Here is a 24,429-nt window from a genome sequence, read left to right on the forward strand (position 1 = left end):
CATCATTAGCTGTTTGCTAATGAGCTTTTATAATAAACTCATATGAAAACTAAAAGCTTAGTACTACAATTTACACAAGTTAGAAAAAAAAAATACAGAAATTATTAAATAGAGCAATCTTGTGCTGGTTCAGAGCTGTATTAGATAATGTTATAATTCCTTTTTGTCATGCTTCTGACACTTTTATCGCTATATGAGCATTTCCCAGCACCAGAAGGCGGGGGGAGGGAGAGAGGGAGAAGGGGAGCATGGGGAATGAAAGAAGGAAAGGTAATACAACCTTTGCTTTCAAGGCTCCTGTCCACAGTCACAATAAAATAGCTCTCTGATGACTGCTTGTGTAAAAATTAATTGCTGTGGTAAAGATATGCCTTATTTAATAGTTAACATATGGGAATTAAATTGGACTACTCATTGAAGACTTACTATAAGAAAAAGAATCCCAGAAAAATACCTATGACCTTAACTGTATTATTAAGGGGAGGAGAAATTTAATTGTATCTTGGAGAAAGAACTCTTCCTGTCTTCTCTCTCTTGTGCAACAATTGGTCCTTATTTTGGCTCACTACTAGTGAAAATACGGATTTTAGAGTTAGACTTCGTAGCGAGGTCCTTTCCATGTAGCATAGCTCTATCTAGTGGTGGATTAATCCAAGTGCATCTGACTGATTAAGGAAGATTAACTCATAAATTTTATGAAGGCCAGGAAGGTCTTAGGAAGGTGACCCTTTCTTGTTCTCATTTACTGTCATCCATTCACCTTGCCTAAGTTTGGAAATATGCCAGGAACAGCTGTATTACTACCTAAATCCTATCTTAACATACATTGATGAATGTGATTCCATGGACAGTTCTTGTAATGAACACTTTTCCCCTATACAGTCTGCAAGATCAAACCAGGAGCTTCGTATTGGAGCAGGAGCTCTGTATTATTCAAGCAGGGTACCTAAACATTGCCCTGACAGATAAACCCATCAAAGTCAGGCAGACAGTTCCCATGCTTAATCACATACAGACGCTTTCTCCCCTAAACTGGGATTTAAAGTTGTCAGAATTGTTGTGAGCATGTTTGAGCAATGTGGAAAGATGGCTGGGAAGCTTCTGTTTAACCACTTTGGTGCTGCTGTGGGAGCCAGGAGGCTTGCAGCTCTTCCTCAGCCTCAGCCGCAGCTGAGAGCATAAGCTCTGCTTTTTCACCTGGGAAGCAGGATGACCTGACTGCAGCGGCTGCAGTGTACTGTGGGGTAAAATAGCCTTTGTTAGCAGGACCCAGATGGGTACCTCTCTGCTCTGCAGCAGACACACTTGGAAGAAATGACTTGGTGCTGAAGACCTACCCAATCAACATGACATTTTGAATACAAAAAGATATGAAGCTGATTCAGAACATGGAAATGCCTGCTACATTTTTTACCTGATCTCATCATCTGTCTAGGAGATATACTGAACTGTAGGAGATACATTGGCCGCTAATCTGCATCAGCTTCTAATCAAACATAGCAGGGGGAGAGCTGGTAAGTTTTGTCCAGTGTAACTGAGTAATGGACTCCATCAGCACAGAGGAAACGTCTCTAATTTTTGCTGGCAGCTACAGAAGCTCCACAGAGGTATTTCTACAGTTTTCCCAAGCTCAACAGCTATTTATCCAACGGAAGCTTAAGGAAATAATGGGCACTCAGATGGCAGTTATTTGATTAATGCTTTAATAATAATTTTTGTAAGTAACTGCATAAATCACTACAGCTTAATTGAAACTATAACAATCCTGCTACACGTCCCAGTGTGGCACAATTAAAATAACAATGTAAAAGCATGGTGTTTGGTGAAAAAAGTTCCATCCACTGCATATAGCTAATACCAAAGCATAATGTATCATTTTAAACACTGATTAAGCCCACAGAATAGTTCCAAGAAATTAGCTTTGAATGTTGTATAACTTTTTCCTAGACAGCCTGGAAATTACACATGAACTGGGGGCCTGTCAATACTGCACTGGGATTAGGTCATTCTGATCACTGAAAGCTTCAGCTGTAAACTGAAGTGTCTCTCATTCAAGCTGCACCTATTTCTCTGTATCTGTTTCTCTACATGCTGCTCCAGAAAGAAACTTGAACGTAGCTTCATTATTTTGTGCACAAGAATTGAACAGGTTTACAGCCCAGTTTCCATGTCCTTCATGTTTGATCTAGCATTTCTGCAACAATGACACAGGTGACACTAGTTATATTGTAAACTAGTATTTTGGGGTTTTTTTACCAGTTATATTGTAAATTACACAAATCTGCTCTAAATTAACTTGAAACAGTAAAATGCATTTGATGTTTTGTGTGCCTACACAGAAAACAAAAACCACCTGTTTCTACACTCTGAAGAACAGTAATGAGTTTTATACTGACTTGTATAAACTACTGAAAATATTAGCAGAATGCTTAACTTTATCAACATAATTATTTGAAAATCAAAGCAAAGTGATTTGACCAAGCTAAATACACCCCCAGTCTTCATTCCATGAAAATTCCATAGCTTCTGTTCTCTTTTCAGAGAAAAAATTCGACATGACAGCCAGGTTTACTGACTTGCCCTTGTACTTGATTCAAGCAGAGTTTGCTAATAAGCCATAAGATTAAGGGAAGTTCACATGGACCATTTCACATTTTTCTGCCAAATAAAGTATGAAATTGATCAGTTTTCTAAATGCTCAGTCAGGTGCCCAAACACAAGTACCTGGCACCAATTCAGATGCACAGTGTATCAAAGACATCTCAAGACTGGCATTCCACAGGGTCTAACGAAGACCTAGACAGCTAGAGGCCAGAGAGGATGGGAAATGGCACTAACTGCTTGAGTTCAAGTATCTCCATTGTGCCCTTGTGCATTCTTTCTAATGCTGCTTGGTTGCAGAAAATAAAATTAACATGGCTCTCCCTCAGTGCTACCTTCAGAACTGTAACTTAAATGAAAACCTAGTTCAAAATCCTACTGAGTGACACAGATAGGTGGTGAATGTCAGAAAGGTCAGAGATTTCATTAGTCATTTTATTTATTCCAACTACTAAAGCTTTATCAACAGCAAAACGTTTACACCAGAGGATTTACTATGGGAGAGGCAAGTAATGATTACAATTAACTAGGCCATAGGCTGGAGTTGGACACTAATGATGAATGCACTGGACTAGCCATTTTTCACACACCAGTTACTTCCCATTATTTCCTGAATATGACACATAACTGCAACACTAACCCAGAGCTCCTGGAAGACAGCCACTGTCTGGCTCTGCGCCTCAGGCTGGCTCTCAGCACTGCTTCATGTTTCCAAAGGCCCAAACAGATCAGGACCCACAGACACCTAAGGCTAAATCACCATTAAGAACTTGCCTCAGCTGCTCTCGTCCCCGATCAGCCAAGCAGGTATCAGGAGGCAGGACAAAATGCCAAGAAGCAAAGATAGGTACTATGGGCCATGTGGAGCATCACTGTGGTTGTGTGGTTGTGTGGTTAACCAAAACCTACTTTCCCATGCAATTAATGTGGCACAGAGCCTGGCTGCTCCTGCACCCTATAAGGATTCTGCATCTCCTAGCCTTTTGGTTTACCAGATGGAGATCTACATGCAGCAACTAGTTAACAGCAGAGCTACCATTAAAACAGAATAAAAAGTACCACTGCTTGATGCCAAGATCCTTCTGAGAAGGTGGAGGCATTTCTCTGGTAAATTCACTGTTCTGAAGGCAGAGGGTTGATATAAGAGGTCATGATTCTCTAGGATGAAAGACACTGCCCAGCAGCCAGACATATTGATGTTTGGTGAAGGCATGTCACGTCACATCAGCATTTCAACACTCAGAGCTAGTAACTTAGGAAAACACACTGACTTTTTGCCTTTTAAGCCCTCTGTTCAAACCCAGACCTGACAAATACAAATAAAACCAAGTCTGATGCGCTTCTGGAAATAAGGATTTTGTAAGAAAGGCTCAACAAAACTGTCAAGTGAAATCAGAACTAAATACCAAAACAGGTACAAAATCTGACAGCAAAATTAAAAGATTCTCAACTTTGGATACCAAGTATCAGGTTAAAGAAATCTTACCCAAATATAAAAGACTGTTTTCCTAAAATAATGAGCTCAAACTGGCTTCCATGCTTTCATACAACTTGCAACTAAGCTGTAGAACTCCTTGTTGAAAGATGCCACAGAAGCTAAAAGGCAACATAATTTCATATAAAATCCCTCCAATATTACCTCTGGACAAGACAATCCCCAACTTAAGTATCACTGCAAAGGAGCAAACACTGAGGGAGAACAGCTGCACTTTCCTCCACCTTCCTACAGCACCCCTCAGACCAAGCTGTTACAGCAGTAGACACCACACATTGCTGGTCTGACCCAGTACTGCTGCTATTACATGCTCACACCTTACCTCTGAATCTACTAGGACATTGCATGAGAAAAGCTTCTCAGCTCCTGAGCAGTACACCTGGATTTTCAATCTTCAGTTTTATGAGCAAATTCCTTTCCACAATTGAAAATACTGAGTGGAATCAGACCTCAGTAAAACCCAGGTAAATCATTAAGTGGTTAAGATGTAATTACAAAACAGCACACCCCGGGCTATAAGCACTGAGCCAGCTAATCACATGCTGATTAAATCTTTTTAAAAGCTTTGGAATTTACCCTTTGCTCTTCAGTTCCAAACTGACAAAGATTTTGCTTTTGTAAAAATGTTATATAAAAAAATCACTACCAACAACATAGAACTAGACCAAGATACTCCTACTTCATGTGAACATCAAGACAAAAACTTAATGCACTCCTCTTCACTTGTCATCTCTCTAAAACACATTAATAAATAAACCAATATAGAAGTTAATGATTCACTGCTGAATTGTATTAGGAATAGTCTTGGAAGCAAGAGAGGATGAACCCTTGAGCAACTTCTTTCTCACTTCTTTTGTTAAAAGAGATTTGTAATTTGTGACCTGAACAGAAAATTGAGAAGGAGGAAAATTAAAGTCAAGTAGGAACTCTGGAAATAAAAATAAAAAAGGAAAAACATTTAAATGTCTATTCTGTTAAAAAAATTACAAACAGTCCATTTAGTAGAGCTTAGTGACCACTGCTTGCCTTCCACTGGTAGAGGCTTAAGCCATTCAGCTATTAATCACATGAAAGTAGATATTAAGGAATATTAATCCATACCAGCTGTTACATCTTTTACTGTGCTATTATTAGAGATTAATCTTTATAGAACAAGGCCGCCTTTTCATGTCATTTCAAGAGGACATCATGCAAGCTCATACTCTTTTACCACACATCTTTGTAAAGGGGTTGAAGAAAGCAGGGGATAATGACTACACGATGAAATTACATTCAACTCCACCCTTCAGATTTAAGGCACTTCTGTTTAGAAGAGACACTGTCATTGTAATTGATTAGTTACTTTTTATTGTGACTATAAATAATCGCTTTTATAGCTTGCTATTTACATCAAAAGAACAAAGCTATTCTCTTAGTGGTACTGTATGTTCTCTCATGGAAAACTCAAAGCCATGCATTTTCAGTAGCAGAGAATGAATCCAGTTAAAAACATCTAACATGAACTAGCTGATGGAGCCATAACAAGGAATATTTAGAACTCTATCAGAATTTTAACAAAACAGAATCAACACTGTGAGCCCAGTAGTACCTAATGTAGTATAAAACCCTGTGAGGTGAGTCAGGTTTTCAGAGGAGCAATTGCTTTTATTATTGGATACACTTCATATACAACTGCAGACTCTAGAGAACTCTTACTGGATCACATGTTGGTGGAATGCTATTAAAATCACAAAAAGCATCACGCTGTACCAAAAAGGAAAAATTATTGGAAGGAAAGGACAGCATTATCCATTAAAGATTATGAGATTACCATTCAAAATAAGCTTCTAATCAGTTTCTTAAGTGTTGGTTGAGACCACTGCACTGGGGAAATTAGTTGCCATAGTTACAGAAAATCTACATCCTCTATACCTGCAGTCTCCTCTCTCTGTTAAATGTAAGACACTTCTCTAATTAGGTCACAGTTATTCATCAGGGTACCTTTGGGTTTTACTCATTTGGACTTTAGACTGATCTTACAGATTACATGGGTATTAGTTTTGTAGCACAGCCTAAATGGCGAGGAAGAAACTTTAGATGAGAGTTGTATAGTCTCTTCCTTGCAACGTGAAGTGTTTCCTTAGCAGCCACTGCCCTTCCCCTCAAGTCCTTCAGTGGCTCCCTTTGCTCGGTTTGACCATATTTTGTCTGGGCAACCTGATCTGCTTCAGCAGGTCAGTGGCTCCCTCCATAGCACTGCCAGAACCTGGCTCTTTGACAATCTGGCACCTACGACTGCCTTCTGATTGTCTCTGCTACCTGTCTTTAATCCCCTCCACCCTCATTTTCATCTGCTGATGAACCAGCTGTTATACATATAACATTGGTTCAATGCCTTTTCCTCTCCTCCCAAGTAAGTAACTTAAAATTCTGCTGATTCACTCTCCATGTCACTTCCCAGAACAAACTGGCTTTCCCATTCCACCCAACTAATGCACATCTACAGGACCTCTCCCTTCTCCAAACCACAAGGGTGGCCAGCCCTACAATGAGGCTTCCGCTGCTCAATGTCAATAATTTGCCTGCTAACAACTGGCAAAAGTACAGGACAGATAGAGGTACTCACAATGCAAAAGATAACATATATATGAAGAGGTAACACTGAACACTGGGGTCCAAATGTAAGCCTTTAAGCAGTTTATCTCATTGCTTACTTTTTATTTAAAATAACAGGGTTTGTTTTTTCCCCCTCGTTTCTCTTCTTCACCTCATTTCCACCTCTGAAATCATAAATATGAAATCATAAATATGAGAACAACCAACCCTCTTTACAGTTAATTAGGAATCAGCCAGTTTTATAGCAGATATGGATCTACATTAATCCCTTCCATTCAGCCCTTATACACCTCTGCCACCCAGCTGTGAAAGGCTGTTGCAGTGAATCCTTGAGCTATATACATTCTGACTGTACTTTAACAACCCTCAATTACATATCTCTTTATTTTATACATTAGCAAATTACTTGGAAAAACATCAGTTCATCTCTTCTTAGGTAATTCACATCTATTTAGAGTTTTTGATAGTATTTACTCACTTTTCCTGAATACTTGAAAAAGCTGTAAAAATAAGACATGCCCTTTGTACCTCCTCAACACATGTAAGTTTGCTGTTTTGCAAGCTGCATTCTAGGAATGAATGTTTTCTTCTCCTTGCTGATATTGGTAGATTTTCTCTTTAACTGCTTGTCTGCCCCTCATGGATTTTGACTCTTCATTTACAGTCCTTTGGATAGCCAAGATTTGGTTTATTTTCCTATTATTCAAAGTGACTGTCTCTATTGCAGGCATCTCCACCAAGAGCAAAGTGATGTCTGGCAACCCTAGGGAGGTTTGCATGGGCAATTCTGACATCACAGGTTAGTTAAATGGAGGCTTGAAGGGGGGATACATACACATACAGCAGAAAACTAGTTCTGTGAAGTGGGCAGGACATGTAACAGAAAGGGAAACAGAGGGAAAGCGAGTTGCTCAAATTCACAAAGTAGGAATGGCACAGCTAGTAACAAAATTGGGAAGTTAAAATGCTCATCCAATCCACCACACTGTCTATAAAATGGCTCCTTTTTCAGTTCTTTCTGATTGTTCCCTTACTCTGCCCACCTATGTTTTTCACCTCATTTTTAAGGACTATATTAAAAGAATCTTCATCACCTGTGGTAGGTTCCACAAATGCAGTGTCTGAAATTAAAAAGCACCACAAAGGTTCTGTCCCTCAAGGCAATGGTAGATTCACCAAACTGAGCAGTTCTGGGGAAGGACTGCGTTCTCTCCATGCCTGCTGCAGTGCCACTCACTCATGGCTTCATCATTAACACAGGCCCAAGTCGAGCATTTCTCTTAAAACTGAAGGTTCTGCTCACGTACAGTATGACAAAAGACAGTTCTCCTGCTGTTACTTTTCTCAGCTTCATCTTTTTCTAATGCTAATCTTGGTACTACAACGATGCTTTCACTGATATGGCTGGCACAAGAGAATCCAGAAATGCATCCTATTACCACTGCTGCTACAAGCTGTGAACCTGCAATGGCTGAGCAATTTTATCTGGAGAGAAGCCCTCTCTCCTTGTAGCCATAGACTCCTATAATAGGTTATTAAGATGCTGCATTTCAAAGTAGCATCTCTGTATATACAATCTGTATGCTGTTGAAATTTAGAGAGGGGAAGAAAGGTGTTAGGTATGTCCATGACTTCTGTGCTGGACGCCAGGCCAAGCCTGCTATGACACTTGCAACTCATCATGCATGTACTTACCCTGCTGGACAGGCTGTTCTTACTGTCAATTGTGATGTTTATGTCTGAGCAAATACTGCATAAAGATGTTCTGAATTATATACATGTTTCCTATGAGTAACAGCTACCATCAATTTGTAAAATTTGCCAAACATTTGAGCTTAAACACACTAAGGAAGTAAAAAAATTCCCACAAAACTCTTGACATTCTCACTGCTGGAAGCCATCATGACATAGCAGCTGTACATAGGCAGCGTTTGGTTAGACGTACATGAGGCTTTAACAGCTATATAGTGCAACAGGTCTTGTCTCCAATTCTATGCTTACATCCTGCTTTGAACAGTAGCTTTTGTAACTTTTCCTTCATGCTACATATCACACATAACTTGCCATATGCACACACCATCTGCTCCTGTTGGATGTCTGCAGTGTATTGACTTGGAGAAAAGGGACTTAGTGCAATGCCACATGCCTAGCTAGGCTGGGTGACTCATACCTGCAGAACAGAGACTCAACCCCTTATGAACAATTCCCAACAACAAAAAGATTCCTAAAGCCATACCTTACAATGTCTGTCTTGAGAAGAAACTTACAGATGTCAAGATTGTCATGGACATTCCAAGGAGAACCATTTAGTTCTACATTTTAAACTGAATACATCCTCTACACTACCAGTATTCTTTTTTGGGTGGTGTGTCACAGCAAAACAAAAGTCTTATAATTTACTTGGCCAATTGTGCATTTTGCTTAGGGTTAAAGGATTTGTTTCCAATTCCTATTCAGATCAGCTGGCACTGTCTAATATACACGTTATTATGGACTGTCTTCCACAATGCTATTATCCAGTTCATGGAAGGACATTAAGATACCAAATCAACATTAAACTGATTCAGTGTTGATTCAGCAGGGCAGTTCAGTAAAAAAGTCTGTAGAATGCTCATCGTAAACAGCATACACAAGCAGAGAAGATTAGTCAAAAGTGGACAAATTTATATAACCAACTACTCAACTATAACATTTTTCAGTATCTTTTATGAATGCAGCTACAGTACTGATTCTGCTGTGACAGCCATAGATTATTCTAATTTGACATTCCCTGCTTTCATTAAACAGAAGAATACAGGCTGTACCAGATATCATGTGTTGCTAAGCACAGGTTTTGTTTGCTTGAGAAGGAGCAACTGGTAACCTGTTGACCTATTCTCCAGCCAGAAGTTTGCTTCGGTTTTTCTTTAGGGCCAGGAAATTCTACCTGCGATGACAGTTTGCTTATTGTCTCAATATTTCTCAGGCATTAAGGAAGAACCTGCTCTGCTGTACTTAGAAATAAATTCTTATACCAAAATTATTTTCTCACTTCCATCACTCAACCAAGTCCCCGAACTGGAAAAACCATAGCAGTGTTATCTCCTGAGCCACTGAGACAATGGCCAAAATATCTGCACAAAGAATTTCTTAATCACAGCAGGATTTTTTGGGGGGGAAACCCCCCCCCACCAACAAACTAAACCAAACCTATTTGAAATTCTCAAAAGGAATGTGGATGAAAATTATTCCACTGTTACCAAGTGATCCATCTCATCAGAACTGTAATATTAACCAGCTGCAGATAATTTCCCAACAAACCTATGAACTGATCTTTTATAGATGATCAAAAGGTAATTTGAAGGAAATCACAGCTTCTTGACAAATAGCTCAGGAGAAGAAAGTAAAAGCATCCTGTTGAAATTTATTTTTCCCCATGTTAATAGTATTTACTATACCCATAAGCAAGCACACAAAGCACACAGTTAAAGATTAACAAATGCAACTAACTTCAAGGGATTTTACAGTAATTTTCAAGCTTCTTTAACAAATAGAAAGGTCGATCAAAACCGGGAGACAGATCAAAAGGGGAGACAAAATCACTTTTCCATCTGAAAGACAAAAGTCTCAGGACAATATCACTTTTCCATCTAAAAGATAAAATTCTCACTAAAAAAACTACAGATAATTCCTTTCCCATCCTTTCCCATCTTTTTTCTGGTTTGTGTGGTTATTTGCAAAACACAGGACAAGAGGCAATCTTATGATGACAACAAAGTAAGCTCATACATTATAAAGCAATTGCCTCATAGCTTCTTTCTCCCCCCTTGCCTTCTTCATTCATATCCTGCAAGCACACAATCTAACCACAAACTGTATTTCTCATAAAATCTGTCTGCTCAGTGAATCACATCAAAATCATTTATACATCCTATCAGTCCTCTCATTGACTGCATCTAAATTTGGCATGAAAGCCAAGTATCAACAGTCACCAAAATAGGATTTTGACAACAGACAGGAGTAATTACAAGCTAGCTCTATTAGGTAACATTTAACCCAAACATCCTTAAGACAGTGGGCTTGTGAAAGAACTCCCACAATAGGAGTAAGACACATTGCCAGAACCAGTGCAATGAGCATGACTGATGCCTCCGAGACTTACAAGAGCACAAGGAGAATTGTTCTCATTTACCAGCTATTCAATAAAAAAAAAATCAAATGAATTAAAGAAAGAGGAAAACAGTGTCTCCAGCTGTCTCCCTCAGACTGTATTATTTGGGTAATTGCAGGCTTACCTTTTGCGATCCAGACGCTGAGCCCTTAAATGACGTGCGCTTGAAGGAGCCACTCATCCTCCGTAAGGAACCTGTGAACTTTCCTCCTCTTCCCTTCTTACTCCCCTGGCCCTTACCCTCCATGAAGGACCTAGTACCCCAGCACCAAAGAGAACTCTGGTTTTAATCATGTAGTCTGAGCAGCTTTTTTCCTGAAGCCAACAATCATTAAATTACAGCTTAAATAAAGAGACATATGCATAAAACAAAATCAAAGCCAAATAAAAAGACTCCTGTTATGCACCCTGTTACAAGTGTTACCAGCCAGCTAGACAAGTAGAAAAACAAGGCAATACACTGATACAAACTGCTGTCTCCCTCCCTCTTCTCTACTGACTCTGTAATCAGGCTTAATGCGCACAGCTTCTGCAAGCTATGGTTTTTAATGGACAGAGATTTAATAAATGGTGATTGAAGGTAAATCTACTTTAGAAGCAGCAGCCCAAAAGGTTTTTATTCATGCAAAGCACAGGGCAGTCAGATGGAAATTATTTTTGTATCAGTAGAAAGGCACATGAAAAGAGCAGATGGTCCTCAGCAGACTATGGACCAGAGGCCTGGTGGAATTCTACAAGGTAACTGCTGCTAGTGCAGCAAGTCTCAGGATGCAAGAAACAAGGTTTTAAAAGCAAACAACCCATCAGATCACAGGTTAGATTTTATGAAATATGGTTGTGGCAAATAATGTGTGGTGCGTATCATCTTCATGAATTCTTATTAGTATCTCTATTCATCGATTGTGCTCTACTTTGCCTAAATATGCAGAGTGAAAAAGCAAAAGGACGCAGGAGAGGATAAACCAGAAATGAAGAAGAGAAAAGGTGCTTTAAAAGAACAATGAAAGTATTACTGACCAGGAAATACTGAGCTGGTTCTGGAAGATGCCTTCTCAGTCATGAGCTAGGACTCTGGCTTTGGAAAAGAAGGTATAGAAAAAGACTTCTGGTTTATAAAAGAAGATGGGTGAAAGCACAGAGAAACCAGAGCTATGTTTCAGAAATATCCACTGGGACTGTCAATTTGTGACTGTGAGGTACATCAGAAACACCACTCATTTCCAGGATTCAGTTATAGTCATACCTTGTATTAATTTGCCTTTTATTTAGGTTCCCCCTTTATTTCTTAGTACAGATGGAGCAGGTGCCTGCTTGCAGCTGGCTAGAGAAGGCACAGAAAAATGTGTTGAAAATGTAAAACAAAACAAAAGGAAAGTGGAAGAGGCTGATTGCCAGAGATGCACCAGTTCTGTTGTTCTGGTCAGCACAGCCATAATCAAGAAAATTAAATTCCTCAGGCTGGCAAGGATAAATGGCTGACAACTTAATGATACACTTAAAGTTTCTGGGAAATAGGAGAGTACAAGTTCCATGCTCTGCAGGAGTATCACTTCTATTATGTTACTGCAAAAATATGTGTACGACCAGGTTAACAGAATGCAGAGAGCAGGGACACTGAAGAGTCACAAAAGAGGACTTCCTCTCTAAACATTCATTACACCTAAACAAAACTAAACCAGGAAAAATTAGCATTTTTGACAAGACTTTTTACAGCAGCTGTTGTATGATGTTGATTTAAGACATGGCTTGGCTTAGGTGAATAAGGCTGAGGGAGAAGCTAGCAAATGGAATATAAAATTCTGGCAAGGACAGTAAGCTGATAGAGCATGGACAGAATAATCTTGAAGTGAGGTGTGATCAGACAAGCTACTGTACAAAGTGCCTCATAAATTCAATATAAACCTGCTCTCCAAAAGGGTGTCTCCATTATAGCTGGTCAGTAAGCAGCAAAACATTGCAATTGCTGCATGGTATTCTGTACTGTATTACTGAATTAGAATCACAGAATCATAGAATGGTTAGGGTTGGAAAGGACCTTAAGATCATCTAGGTAGCAGCAGAAGATAAAATGTCTTGATGAAAAACTACCCTGTTGTGAGTTTAAACTGCTGCGATCTTTGAAACGAACCAAATTACTTCTGTTTATGCCAGAACTTCATTTGCCAAATCCTGAATTCTTCACCTATAAAAGTAACTGTTACATTCTGGGACATATTCTCAAATGGTGGCAGCTATTACATTAGTCACCTCCATCAACACAGACAGATTTCATGAGCTAAAAGTATGTTCTCCTGATCCAGCACCTTATGATAATAATGAGCAAAGATGAAAGACATACAGATAACAGCATATGCTGAACATTTTTGTTTTACATACTGAAAAAATCCAACATGAATGCTGTCAAGAAACAAAAAAATATTCAAGGCTTATTTGTACAGTTCCTCTTCCTCAGATGCACCATGCGTCTGAATGCAGTGGATGAACAGAGATCCATCCTGGTGACTTATCATGACATCATCTCACAAAGAGGCATCATGCTATGACAGTGCATTCCCTGAAGTGATGTTGGACTGCACTACTCAGAAAGGATGCCTAAAGGTACTTTAGTAAAGGACAAAAATAGGGACATACTTTTCAGAAAGCAGAAATTCAGAATATGGATCTGTTCTCCAACATACAATATAGAACATGAATAAGGAACTGACTCTCTCCTTTTGGACCTGTGATTCTAGGACTTCTGTCTGAGCTCCCTGTAAATGTCTTCTGGTATATTTTAAGGACCACAATGATTTTCACAAGTCATCAGTCCCCAGGAGATGTTCACATTGAGGATCTCGACGAAAGCCTTCTAGCAATCAGTGCACCAGAAGCTGCTGAATACTAGCCCCAGTTAAAAAAATAGGCATACGTTCTGCTAATGTTCCTATTCCCACTGTGTTTATGCAACACTTCATGGGTTGTTTCCACTATCCCAAGCGAAAAGAATCCTGCACCATGCTGGCACTTTGAATAGCTCTGAGATACAGAAGCACAAATTCATTGATTTTCCAAGAAAGCTTGTGGTTTTACAAGTGCAGTCTCACATTAGGAAGCCTTTCAAACTGTTGCTTTTAAATTGTTTCTGAAGGTTCCTGTCTTACTCTGGAGTTTTCTATTTCATCAGTTGAGCTTATTCAATGGTTTGTGTTGTCTACATCAGATCTGTGTAACCATTTGGTTTAAATCAGCGCTGGGGGAAGAAAGGATAGTAATGTCTTGCTACAGGATGTCGTTGACAACAAATCAGTATCTGGCACAGTACAGGAGTGAAAGACCCTTAAACTGGTTCTGAAGCTGAACAGTGGATGACAGGAAAAGACAGATCTGCCCATCACCCTCCATTCTTTGCAATAAAACCAAATTGGTCAGACTTGGATTATGAAAAATCTGACCATACATCTCCATTACAGAGCTAGTGGAGTGCAGGCACACTCCGTTTGCAAGATCACCCTCATGATCCTTGACAGCCTGCTCCCTAGAAGTGTAGGAGGTACCCATTTCAAAGTACACAGAAGTAACATACTATGCAAGACATAAGCCTGTATATCCTGTAAGTACCACATCATGGTGATGTAACATCTGCAGTCATGGAAAGATCCATGGCTTAAAAGTCCTTTGACACAAAACACTTGTTTTTAAAACAAGTGAATAATTTGGTTAAAGACAGCTGTATCTGATTCAGTCTATGGGAAATCTAAAATTTCTAAAAAGCTCTTACTTAGAATTAAAAATTCTTACTAAAAATTCAGATTTCTAAAAAGCTCTCACTGTTTGTGGTCAGAGCTGTTCCATGACATCAAATCAGAGATGTCTACTGTCAGTTTAAAAACAGAGTGATAGATTTAAAGCTCTGATTCATAGCCCTCCATGTCAGCTCCAATGTGCCCACTCACTTCGGCAGTCAGAGTAAATATGGAAAGCAGCAGTGTGTAATCTGATGAACTGTGTTTACATGGACAGATGGGTAAGAGAGGCTTATACCTGTACACAGACATCAGTAGAAAAGGCATGCAGAATTACACCTTCCTTCACTTTGCATTTGAGTATTAAACTAAACGTTTCTTACACGGACAATGGATTATGAAACAAAAACTAAAAGCACTTTTTTTTAATGGGATGTCTTAAAAGACTACGTCTGTGTCCCTTCACATTTCTGATACAGTAATTAAATTTTGAAGTCATGTTTAACTTTAAAAAAACCCTACTTTGCATTAAGGGTATTCGTTAATTAGGCCAAGAACAGGAGCTGCTGGTATTGTGCTGGTGCTGCATAAATGCTTTTCCAAAAAGGCGTATTCCAATATTTGTAACACTTAAAAAACAAAACTAGGAAGGGGTAGAAGAAGGAAGGGAGAATCTAATCACAGCAAGTATAGCACTTAAGAACATAAATGCAAGAGAGGCAGTGATAATGCTCAGTAGGGGGTACAGTAACTTAGTACCAAACTAAAGAGATCAGGCAGACACTGGGGGGTCAAAAACTATATAAACATCAAACAGTTGGTTTTATCACAAGCTCTACTACAACAAGTGCCAGTCAGCTTCCAAACCACTTTTCCTTCTTTGGGCAGTTGATGACATTCAGGTGCAGATTAAAGAGCTGGTTTTACACATTATATTCAGGACTACAATTTCTGGCCTTTATTATCAACATGAATGAAGATAGGCAAGCTTATGGAGTTATCAGGAAGAACAGAAATCAAACAGTCAAACAAAAAATTCCAAAGCTCTATGTCCCTAAAGACAAGGGGAAAATAAAAAATATCAAAGTTTTCCACTTTCAAGTTCTGAAGAAGTTTAAACATTTCGGAAATCACAATGTTTTGTAGCACAATATTTTTTCAGGCAAAGCGCATTTCTTAAGTGCAAAGAAACCATCAAAGCTTTTATGATTTTGCAATACAGAGCTTGACATCTTTCTTACGTCTTAATAGCTGCAACTCAAACAATAAAGAGCATTGGGAGAATTTTACACAATTTTTACGGACCTTTCTTTAAAACTTCTTGTGCACAACAGAACTGATAGTGGGAGCACCATGTCTTCAATTCCCTTTGACAGTTCACACCATTTACACACTGCAGTACATTACTGTTTTATCTCAGGTATAGGTCATAGCTATTACGTACTTCAGCAGTTCTTGATAATTGAGTTTCTATCCCTGAAACAAAGTGCAGACAATATTGTTCAGTGTTGGTTACCTACCATGAGAATCAGCACTCTGTGGGTCACTGGGAACTGTTGTCTGCTGGGTGAAGAAAGTGGCCTCTTTTTCTGTAAACTACATATCCTCAAAGCAATGCTGTAGTAACCTAGGGAAAAGCATATTTGGATTAAAAATGTAACAGTTTACACAACAAAACTCAGACTGCATTTAACTGGCAGGTGACATCGACAGAAATGAAGTTCCATTTAGTCAAATCCACACTTAAAGGCCACTGTGTGGTACTTCAGCATTGTCTGTCTGTCCATTCCACAGTCTTTGTCATTTAGCAACTGTCTGTCCCCTCTCTCTTTCTCTTGCAAATAATAAAAAGCAGCTTTAAAGTGAAATTAAGTAGAAATGTCCTGTTTTCAGCTCCACTTTGTTGAGAACAGCAGTAAGATGTCTCCAGCTCTCTAATTATATAAGCAGGCCAACTTACACATGGGATGTGGCATAGAATATGCCATCAAAGCCTGAATTTTCAAAATTATCTAGTAACCATTGTCTAGATCCTCATAAATGCCCACTGAATAGACAGTCCTATACACTGGAGAAGAGCTTTATCTGCTTCAGTTTTTGAAAAGGCATTTGAGGCAACAAGAATCTGAATTGAAGAAATGTGGCAGCTCCCATTCACTATTACAGGAGATGTTGCTTGCTCAGCATTTTTTAGAATTAGGTCAGGAACTGTCTGAGCTTGAGCAATTAAAATTAGTGAGTTTCTTATCAATACCTGAACCTTTAACCAGTTATACTGTTCCTTATCTGTAAAATGATGAGTTGGATTTCTGATATTAGTTAGCTGGGTAATATATATGGAAAATAAACAAACCAAAAAGAGAGCCCAAGAAGAAAATTATAGTGATGTAAGAAGTATGAGTCTATTATCCTTTTCATGGAAGACATTATCTAATTCCTCTTTGACATAGTGTATATCCACTACTACCAGTATGTGTGCAGTTAATGGTTAAAGAAATGTGCAGTCCAGAGAGGTTAAGAGCTGTGGCTGGTTTTCTCCTGGTAATCCACACAGTCATCAGTGATACATGGAGGAGGGAAACACAAAACCCCAACCACAAAAGAAGGTGATGTGTCACCCCTGGATGTTCTTTGTATTTTTTACATAACACAGATATAAATAAGTAATTCATCTTTACTGTACCTCAGCTGCTCCCTTATTTGTTGGAGATGAGAATGCTTCTTTGCTTTCCAAAGATATTGAAGTTTAGGTTTTTAATGGTCAAGTCACTTGGCTCTTAAGATGGAAAGTAAGTTCTAGGCAATACAATCTAAGTATAATACACTGTATATGAAGCTAGCCCTGTTATTACAACAACAAACTGGAATGAGATGGGAGCGCCAGGAGCCTGTTGTGCTGGGCAGACTGAAGAGATGCTGTGAGAGCCATGTGGGTCTAAGCAGGGTGACCATAGATCCTAAATTTAAAAAGACTGATTTCAGAAGTAAAAGAACACTGCAGTGGTGGTGCCACCCCAGTGAAACTGAGGGTCATGCCAGGTGACTTTAACGTGTACTATATAAACCTAGACAGCAATCAGTTTCAGCCTCACAGTCTTAAAAGCAAAAGGAGTTTTCACATAGATTTCAGTGAGGATAGGATCTCATGACAATAATAACTTTCCTTTTTATTTTAGCTGAGCAAAAAAACCATCATCATTTCAGTATTCAGTACACCACTTTTTTTTTTCTATGCAATACCATGGTCTCAAACAAAGCTTGTTAAATACATATCTGTATTTACCAGCAATGAAAAAAATGCTGAAACAATGTCTCTTACCTAGCTAATAATGAAGGATATGAAAGGATAGTGAAGAAAAAGAGATGAAGGACTAGACTGCAAATAAAATGAGTAATTTAATGACAAGCAAGCACTGAAGTCTTGAACCTGCACCACTAGACAGCAGCCCAGAAAACTCCACTGACCTCAGAACTGAAAGAATGACCCTGTAACTCTGGAAGAAAGCAGCTTATTTCTGCTTCCCACCACAAGACAACATCTACAGCAGATGACAAAAGGTTGCTCCCTGCTTGGTTAAAAAGAGAAGGTCTGAGCAGCAGTGCACTGGAACTCTGCTCATATTCAACATAGTGAATGAGGGAACAAGGCTCCCTACTGTGCTCCATCATCCCTGAGATAGAGGAAGCACCTGCTTCTTGTTGGAAGATAACTGAATTACTGTCAGTTCTAAAAAGGGGAAAGGACATACTCCCTAGATGCTTTGTTAATGTGTCAGTTCTCTTATTCACAGCATTGAGTTCCATTGTGAAATTCCAAATACACAGTTACCAGTGCCATTTCCATTTGTAATCTTCAACGGTAAATACTTCTTACCTCCATCATTTGGCATTTGAGGTTCACTCACGAGTAACATTTTCTTCACTGCCACCAGCTCCATCTGGTGGATATTCTGCGCCATTCTTGAAGTGAGAGAACAGAATTTTCTAATAGTTTTGCTGTGATTTCTTTAGAAATATAAGCATTAAAATGTGTAATACAGACTCCTTTGATGTTATATTAGCATGTGGGAACTGTCAAATATCTGAAATGTTCATCCTGACGGTTTAAAAACCTCTCTTCAAGAAAAGGAATTTAATGGGCCAGTAACCTTTCCTAAACCATAATGTACTGGCACTGTACATATTCATGTTGCTCTGATTGTGAAAACTGCTTTTTTAAAGAGAAAAGTAAACAAAATACATAAATTTGGGCTGGTTAGTAATAACGGCAAATGTAACCTACAGAAGACCTAGAAATGTGCACATATATTTTGATGCAAGAAGAACAAGACAATATGAAGTATGAGTTAGCTGCAAGATAAACATGAAGTGTAGAACAGGTTTAGAAGTAAAGAAAGGAACTGAGAATCAGACAGAATCTTCCTGACCCTGATTTCCTATGGGACCATGTGCAAGTCACCCCATATCTTGAATACCTTGGTCTCTATTTGAACAAAAGAAGCAATCATATAAACATATTGCAAAGACTCCTCATTCCCTGATCCCTGTAAAATCATTTGGAGTCCTTGGGCAGATGCAAGCATGATTACTGTTTGCTAAGTGCTTGAGCAAACAGTCCCTGCATTTTTACATGAACATTCTCCACTGTATTGACAAGCTCAGAGTTCTTCACAGAAATGAGTTCAAAAGTTTTGCAAGATGTTCAAAAGTACTTCGCCAACACTAAAGAAACTTCCCAAAAGAGAAAGAAAGGGGAACCTCAGCTGAACTTCCAAGGGTGTTCATTCAAAAGGGTTGCCTATGCAAACCAAACATCTCATTTCAGAGTTGACACAGCACCAGAACTAAGAAAAAACAAAGGTGAAGAAACACAAATATAACAGCATTGATGCCCCGTCTCTGCATTATAACTCTAGCACTTAAAATCCTGTGTATCTCAGTTTAATATATCTATCGCTGTTGATGCCGATGGGAAACACAGCTCTAATCTGGCACACAGCAGTGAGTAATGAATCAGCATCTCCTAGACAGTCTCATCTGGCAGAGCTTAGCACCTCTCAGCGTGTTGCTGGTCCCTAGTTACTCTCAGAGAATTCCCACCTCTATCAGTTACAGGTTCTCCACTCCTGCTAGGAGCATTTGTTATAGTAACGCATTCCAGCTGACCAACTCATGTCACATCCATCTCCACAGATGTGACAGATGATGGTGGATTTTCTTTGCTACTTCTTAAATTTCAGCAAGTGACGTTGATAAGGGGATACATAACAGGGCAAGGACTTACTTTTTGTTGCTTTCATAGGCAGTCTCCTAACATTTTTCAGTGGGGATCACATGAATTAGATATCTCTCTCTAGACTATAAAGTCTCAGACGCCAATAAAGACTGCTCCAAAACACACATGTAGGAGTCAAAAGAGCAAAGCAAGACTATCAAAAACTACAATCCCGCCCGACCTTGCAGTAATAGGATCACATCAAGATTAGTCGATGCCATAGATTAAGCCTACAAAAGTAAACTAATCTTACTGCAGCTAAGGCTGTATGTTTACATGCTAAGGCTGGAAAAACTCAGGAGTGTAAAATGCCGGTCTGCTGGAATAGACTATCTAGACTGCAGCTACTTAAATGTTCAGCACACTTACCGCTGCACCACTGACCTTAAAGTGGCTTCAGAAAGAAAAAGCTCTGTGAAGAACTTTTTAAACTATCTTGTGTGATTGATGAGAAAAAAAGTATAGTCAAGTCAGCAGAGCACTGTTATACTAAAAGGCTCTTACGAACTCTACCAATTCACATTTGAGCAGTCAACTTGTGTGAGCAAAGCAGCGCAAGCAACTTCAGAAAAGGTAAGTTCTGCACCCCAGCACAAAGACACCTGGCAGGCAGCAGGACAGGCTCCTCTGGCTGCCGGAGAAATATTCCATTCAGGCTGCAAGCAACAGGAAGCTCTGAGAAGTAACAGAATAACCACTGTGCTTACCTGCCTGTGCACACAGCAGCGTAACTGTAAATGTACTGGAGCCCACCACTGCCCTGCCACCAGTCCCTTTGCACAGCAGTCACCAGACTCTTCACAATCACAAAATGAGTGTTTGACCCATGTTAAGTACTATCAAACTACTACTTGCCCAGTCAGTAAGAGTGACAGCATTCATCCATCTGCATCTGGGGAATAAGGTGCATCTGGGGGCATTTTCTTTCTCATAGGAAGTTCCTTTCTGGTGCATACATCACACTTCTCTAGAAAACGTATTTACCAGTCTACATATCTTTAGAAGTTGTCCATTCTGCCATCTCAGTCCAAGTTGCTCACAATCCTTCTATACACTTCCTTCTCTCCTTCACCTCTATTAATTAAAATGTGTTCCAGATTCTTTAATTTTCATCACAATACCAACATCTGACTGAAAGAGAAGGACTGGAGGAATTAACACATAAATAAAACATTTTTTGGCCGTTTCCTAAGATGCTTTGGTTTTCTATCCATGGAAACAATCACAGCCCAAAGTCTCTAGATAACACAGCTAACAGCTGTGCCTGTCAAAACACAATAACCAAGATGCTGAGCTGACATCAAAGATCCTGTTTTACTGAAAGCATAGTATAAAACCAGACTGTGCAAACCTCTGGACAGTCACCACTGCAGAAGCACCAGAATAGCAAGGTCCCTTCAGAGGAGAGTAACTGTGTGTCACCATCTCACTACTGCTACCTAACCACGCTGGGCTATTCTGAAACTCATTTTTTTAAAGAGCTTCTGGCTTAACAGGGATAAAAGTACTAAATTTAAACAAAAATTTTAACATTATCTACTTAGTGTTTGCGCAGACATACATACACATATATCCAGACAATATATTCCTGTTTCTTAGTCTACTTAAAGCAGCTTTGCCCACCTGTCTTCAAAAAATTTCATCTTCGTGTTTTACAGGACGACAGAAGTGAGTGAAATGAATTCTTCAAGAAACATTTTGTAAGTAGGTAGTGTCTTGAGAGCAAATTCGTAAATAGTGAATGAAGTCCATGATTAATTTGACAGAAGATGAAAACTTCTTGATTACCAGAAGAAATTTTAATTCACTGAGAATTAGTGTCTTTTGCAATAGGGCATTTTGCTTCCCCCCCCCCCCCCCCCCTTTTTTTAACTTAGCAATTACTACAGCTTTCCAGGCCCAGTCTTACTTACCTTATAGGTGTTGAACTCTCCACATAAAATTTACCACAGTTCAGAAACAAAAGCAGTGCATACTTTAGGACTTAGGGGAGAGTTAAGCATAGAATGGCTTTATGCCGGCTCTCAGCAGTAGGCTGAATTCCACCTTTAATGAACTTGGTATGAACTAGGCTTTTCCAGTATCTGCAGGATAAGCCTACTGTTACATTAAAAAGCTGTCATTGTTTCACTGCAGCCAAGTAATTCTCAACATATGCAGATTTGGATCTGAATTTTGACATTTGCTTTAGTAGGAAATAAGCAGATAAAACACAAATCAACCAAAAGGGCAAAATAATGCAATTGTTACATGGCTATATACCTGTGAAGTACATTGAGCCAAACGACTTCATTTAGCTCTTTGCATGTGCTGGCTTTAATCACTTATTTGTTCTGTGTTTGTACACTACCTAGCTCAACAGGGTCCATACTTTAGCTTTCTAGGATCACACAAAAAAATAATTCAATCGGTATCTCCACGTGCTCAAGGGTTTTGGTTTTGATCAAATCCAGTGGGAAAACAAGTGTACATTGCCTTCTTACTATCCACTGCTCCCACAAGACTCCGTTATAAATATTTGTATTAAAAGGAGAAAACACATTCAAGGCAGTAATATTTTTTTACTTCATTAACAGAATTATTATTCCCTAATAAAATTCAGGAAACTGACCACCAAAGGTCTATTTCATCAGGCCATATCTAGTTGTAACTGTGAATGAAAAACAAAAAAAATCCCAAATTGAAGAAGGAAGAAATACAGTGATATGGCAACTTGAACCATTGGCATTTTTAAGATGAAAACTTGGCCTGAGCTTGATGCAAAAGGCTTTAAATTAGTTGTGCTGGAAGGCTGACAACTGGTTTGAAATGGGAATAAGACTGAAATCAGTCATTTGTAGCTCTGAACACATACATATGCAATTACTCCTGATGACTATATCCCTGATTGACTTCATTTGTAGACACTTATCCTGACCATGTGCAACTCTTGCTTCTGTAGCTTAACCTACACTGTAAATATAGGTTTCTTCTAAGAACTATGTTTGCCTACAATTAACATTCGAACTTTTAATTTCCAAACTTGTGCAATCTAAGGATGAAGGCACATACTGATCTCATTCAAATCAGCATTACTAGCAGAAAACTGTATCAAGCAAGATTTCTGCAGCAAAATTAACAACAAGTGTCAAGTAGAAAGGTGCCCTGCCCATATTCACCAGTGCTTCCTGGGTGCTGTGTTCTGATTCAGTCCTGCAAAGCTCCCAAACTCTCACCTTAGTAATGATGAGGTGCAGGCAGTTTCTCATCTGAGCCACTCAAGGCCCAGCTGGTGACTAAGCCCACCACCAAACTCCATTTCAGCTGTCCCATAATCAATAAGGACACAAAGAAAGCTACTTATTGATCTGATTTGATCTTCTATTATGTGTTCATCTCAAAGCGCGACCATGTAAGTGTGAGATGAACTGCAAGTGTTCAGAAATGCATCCCCTTGCCAAGGAGGACTGAAGAGATCATGACAGTGCAACAAAAATAACACCCATTAGATAATACTGGTTAATTTCAAATCTTTGCCTTGCATCCTGTTTACAGCATCTGCCATTTTTCATTCATCATCTATTTCTTTTACTGTTCTACGTATCAGCAATGTTTTATTCTACAAGAGTACAAAGAAAACTGAACTTTGATAAAACACTTACCAAGTACATATCAAAAGATATGTATGTACATCTGTACTTTATCTTCAAGCACATTTCAGATGGCAAAAAAATTTGCTTTCATTAATAACTCTGAAGATATATAAAAAAGTATATATGAATTCAAGTGTCAGAAGACGTATCAATGGAGATAACTACCACTTGGGAGAAAAGCCCAGGCAGTTCTCATCTTACTAAAGATAGAGGGAACCTTTTCAGCATCCTGCTTTGCAAAAGACCTTTGAGCCAAGCAAACTGCCACTCAAAACAACAGCATACAAGACGACCACATTTCTTTTCTCAATGGCACCCAGTCTGTTCATTTACCTCACCATCTTCATTCAAATAGAAAAATGAGATGCACCTACCTTGTCAGCCTGGAAGAAAGCACCATATCTTTAGAATGTATATTAAACACAGTAAGATAATGTTTAGTTTAAAATCTAAGTATTCCCCATAGCCATTAGCACACAGAGGTTCTTTCAGCTCTGCTGGAGGATGTGCAAACATCTACTCAAGGATTTAGAAAAGGCTAATTCCTAATTCCATTGACTAAGCCTGCTTGCTGCTATGGACTGCTACAAGCTTTATTCCTTTTAGGGACTTACTGGTTGCCCAAGGTGACAGTGCTGTGTCACAACTAATCATGAAAGTGATATGGTAAAGGCTTTCTAAAAATTCAGCTTTGAGTAAAAAGTTAAAATTACTCAGTCTCTCACCTTTTAAGCCTAAAAACCAAGCAGGTGGTTATGTTTTACTTTTCCTGTATTAGCTGATATACAATAAAGTTACATATGCTTTCCATTCACAAGCCAAACTGTCACTCCAACAATCAGTGACAACAGACTGGCACACGCTGATACAACTCCCCAGATGGCAGCAATTCTAAAAAAAAGAAGGTCAAGCCAAGCCAATAAAGGGAGGGAGGGAGGGAGGGAGGGAGGGAGTGTGTT

At 39.1% G+C, this 24,429-nt stretch overlaps 1 protein-coding gene across 6 annotated transcripts in view; it reads right to left on the minus strand.

Moving 5' to 3' along the window:
• Nucleotides 1-24,429, minus strand: part of TRPM1 (transient receptor potential cation channel subfamily M member 1) — a 125,223-nt gene that overhangs the window by 67,345 nt on the left and 33,449 nt on the right. For 4 of the 6 annotated variants that reach the window (XM_065688885.1, XM_065688888.1, XM_065688889.1 and 1 more), the window contains one exon: nucleotides 16,084-16,190. In XM_065688885.1, coding sequence (XP_065544957.1) covers nucleotides 16,084-16,086 — 3 coding nt within the window. In that variant the 5' untranslated portion in view covers nucleotides 16,087-16,190. Of the gene's footprint in view, nucleotides 1-10,965; nucleotides 11,096-11,858; nucleotides 11,917-16,083; nucleotides 16,191-24,195; nucleotides 24,270-24,429 lie in introns of those variants that run through there. The other 2 variants (XM_065688891.1, XM_065688886.1) reach the window with 2 other exon arrangements.

The sequence above is a fragment of the Lathamus discolor genome, chromosome 8 (assembly GCF_037157495.1).
Source record: "Lathamus discolor isolate bLatDis1 chromosome 8, bLatDis1.hap1, whole genome shotgun sequence".
In the NCBI taxonomy this organism is placed as follows: Eukaryota; Metazoa; Chordata; class Aves; order Psittaciformes; family Psittacidae; genus Lathamus; species Lathamus discolor.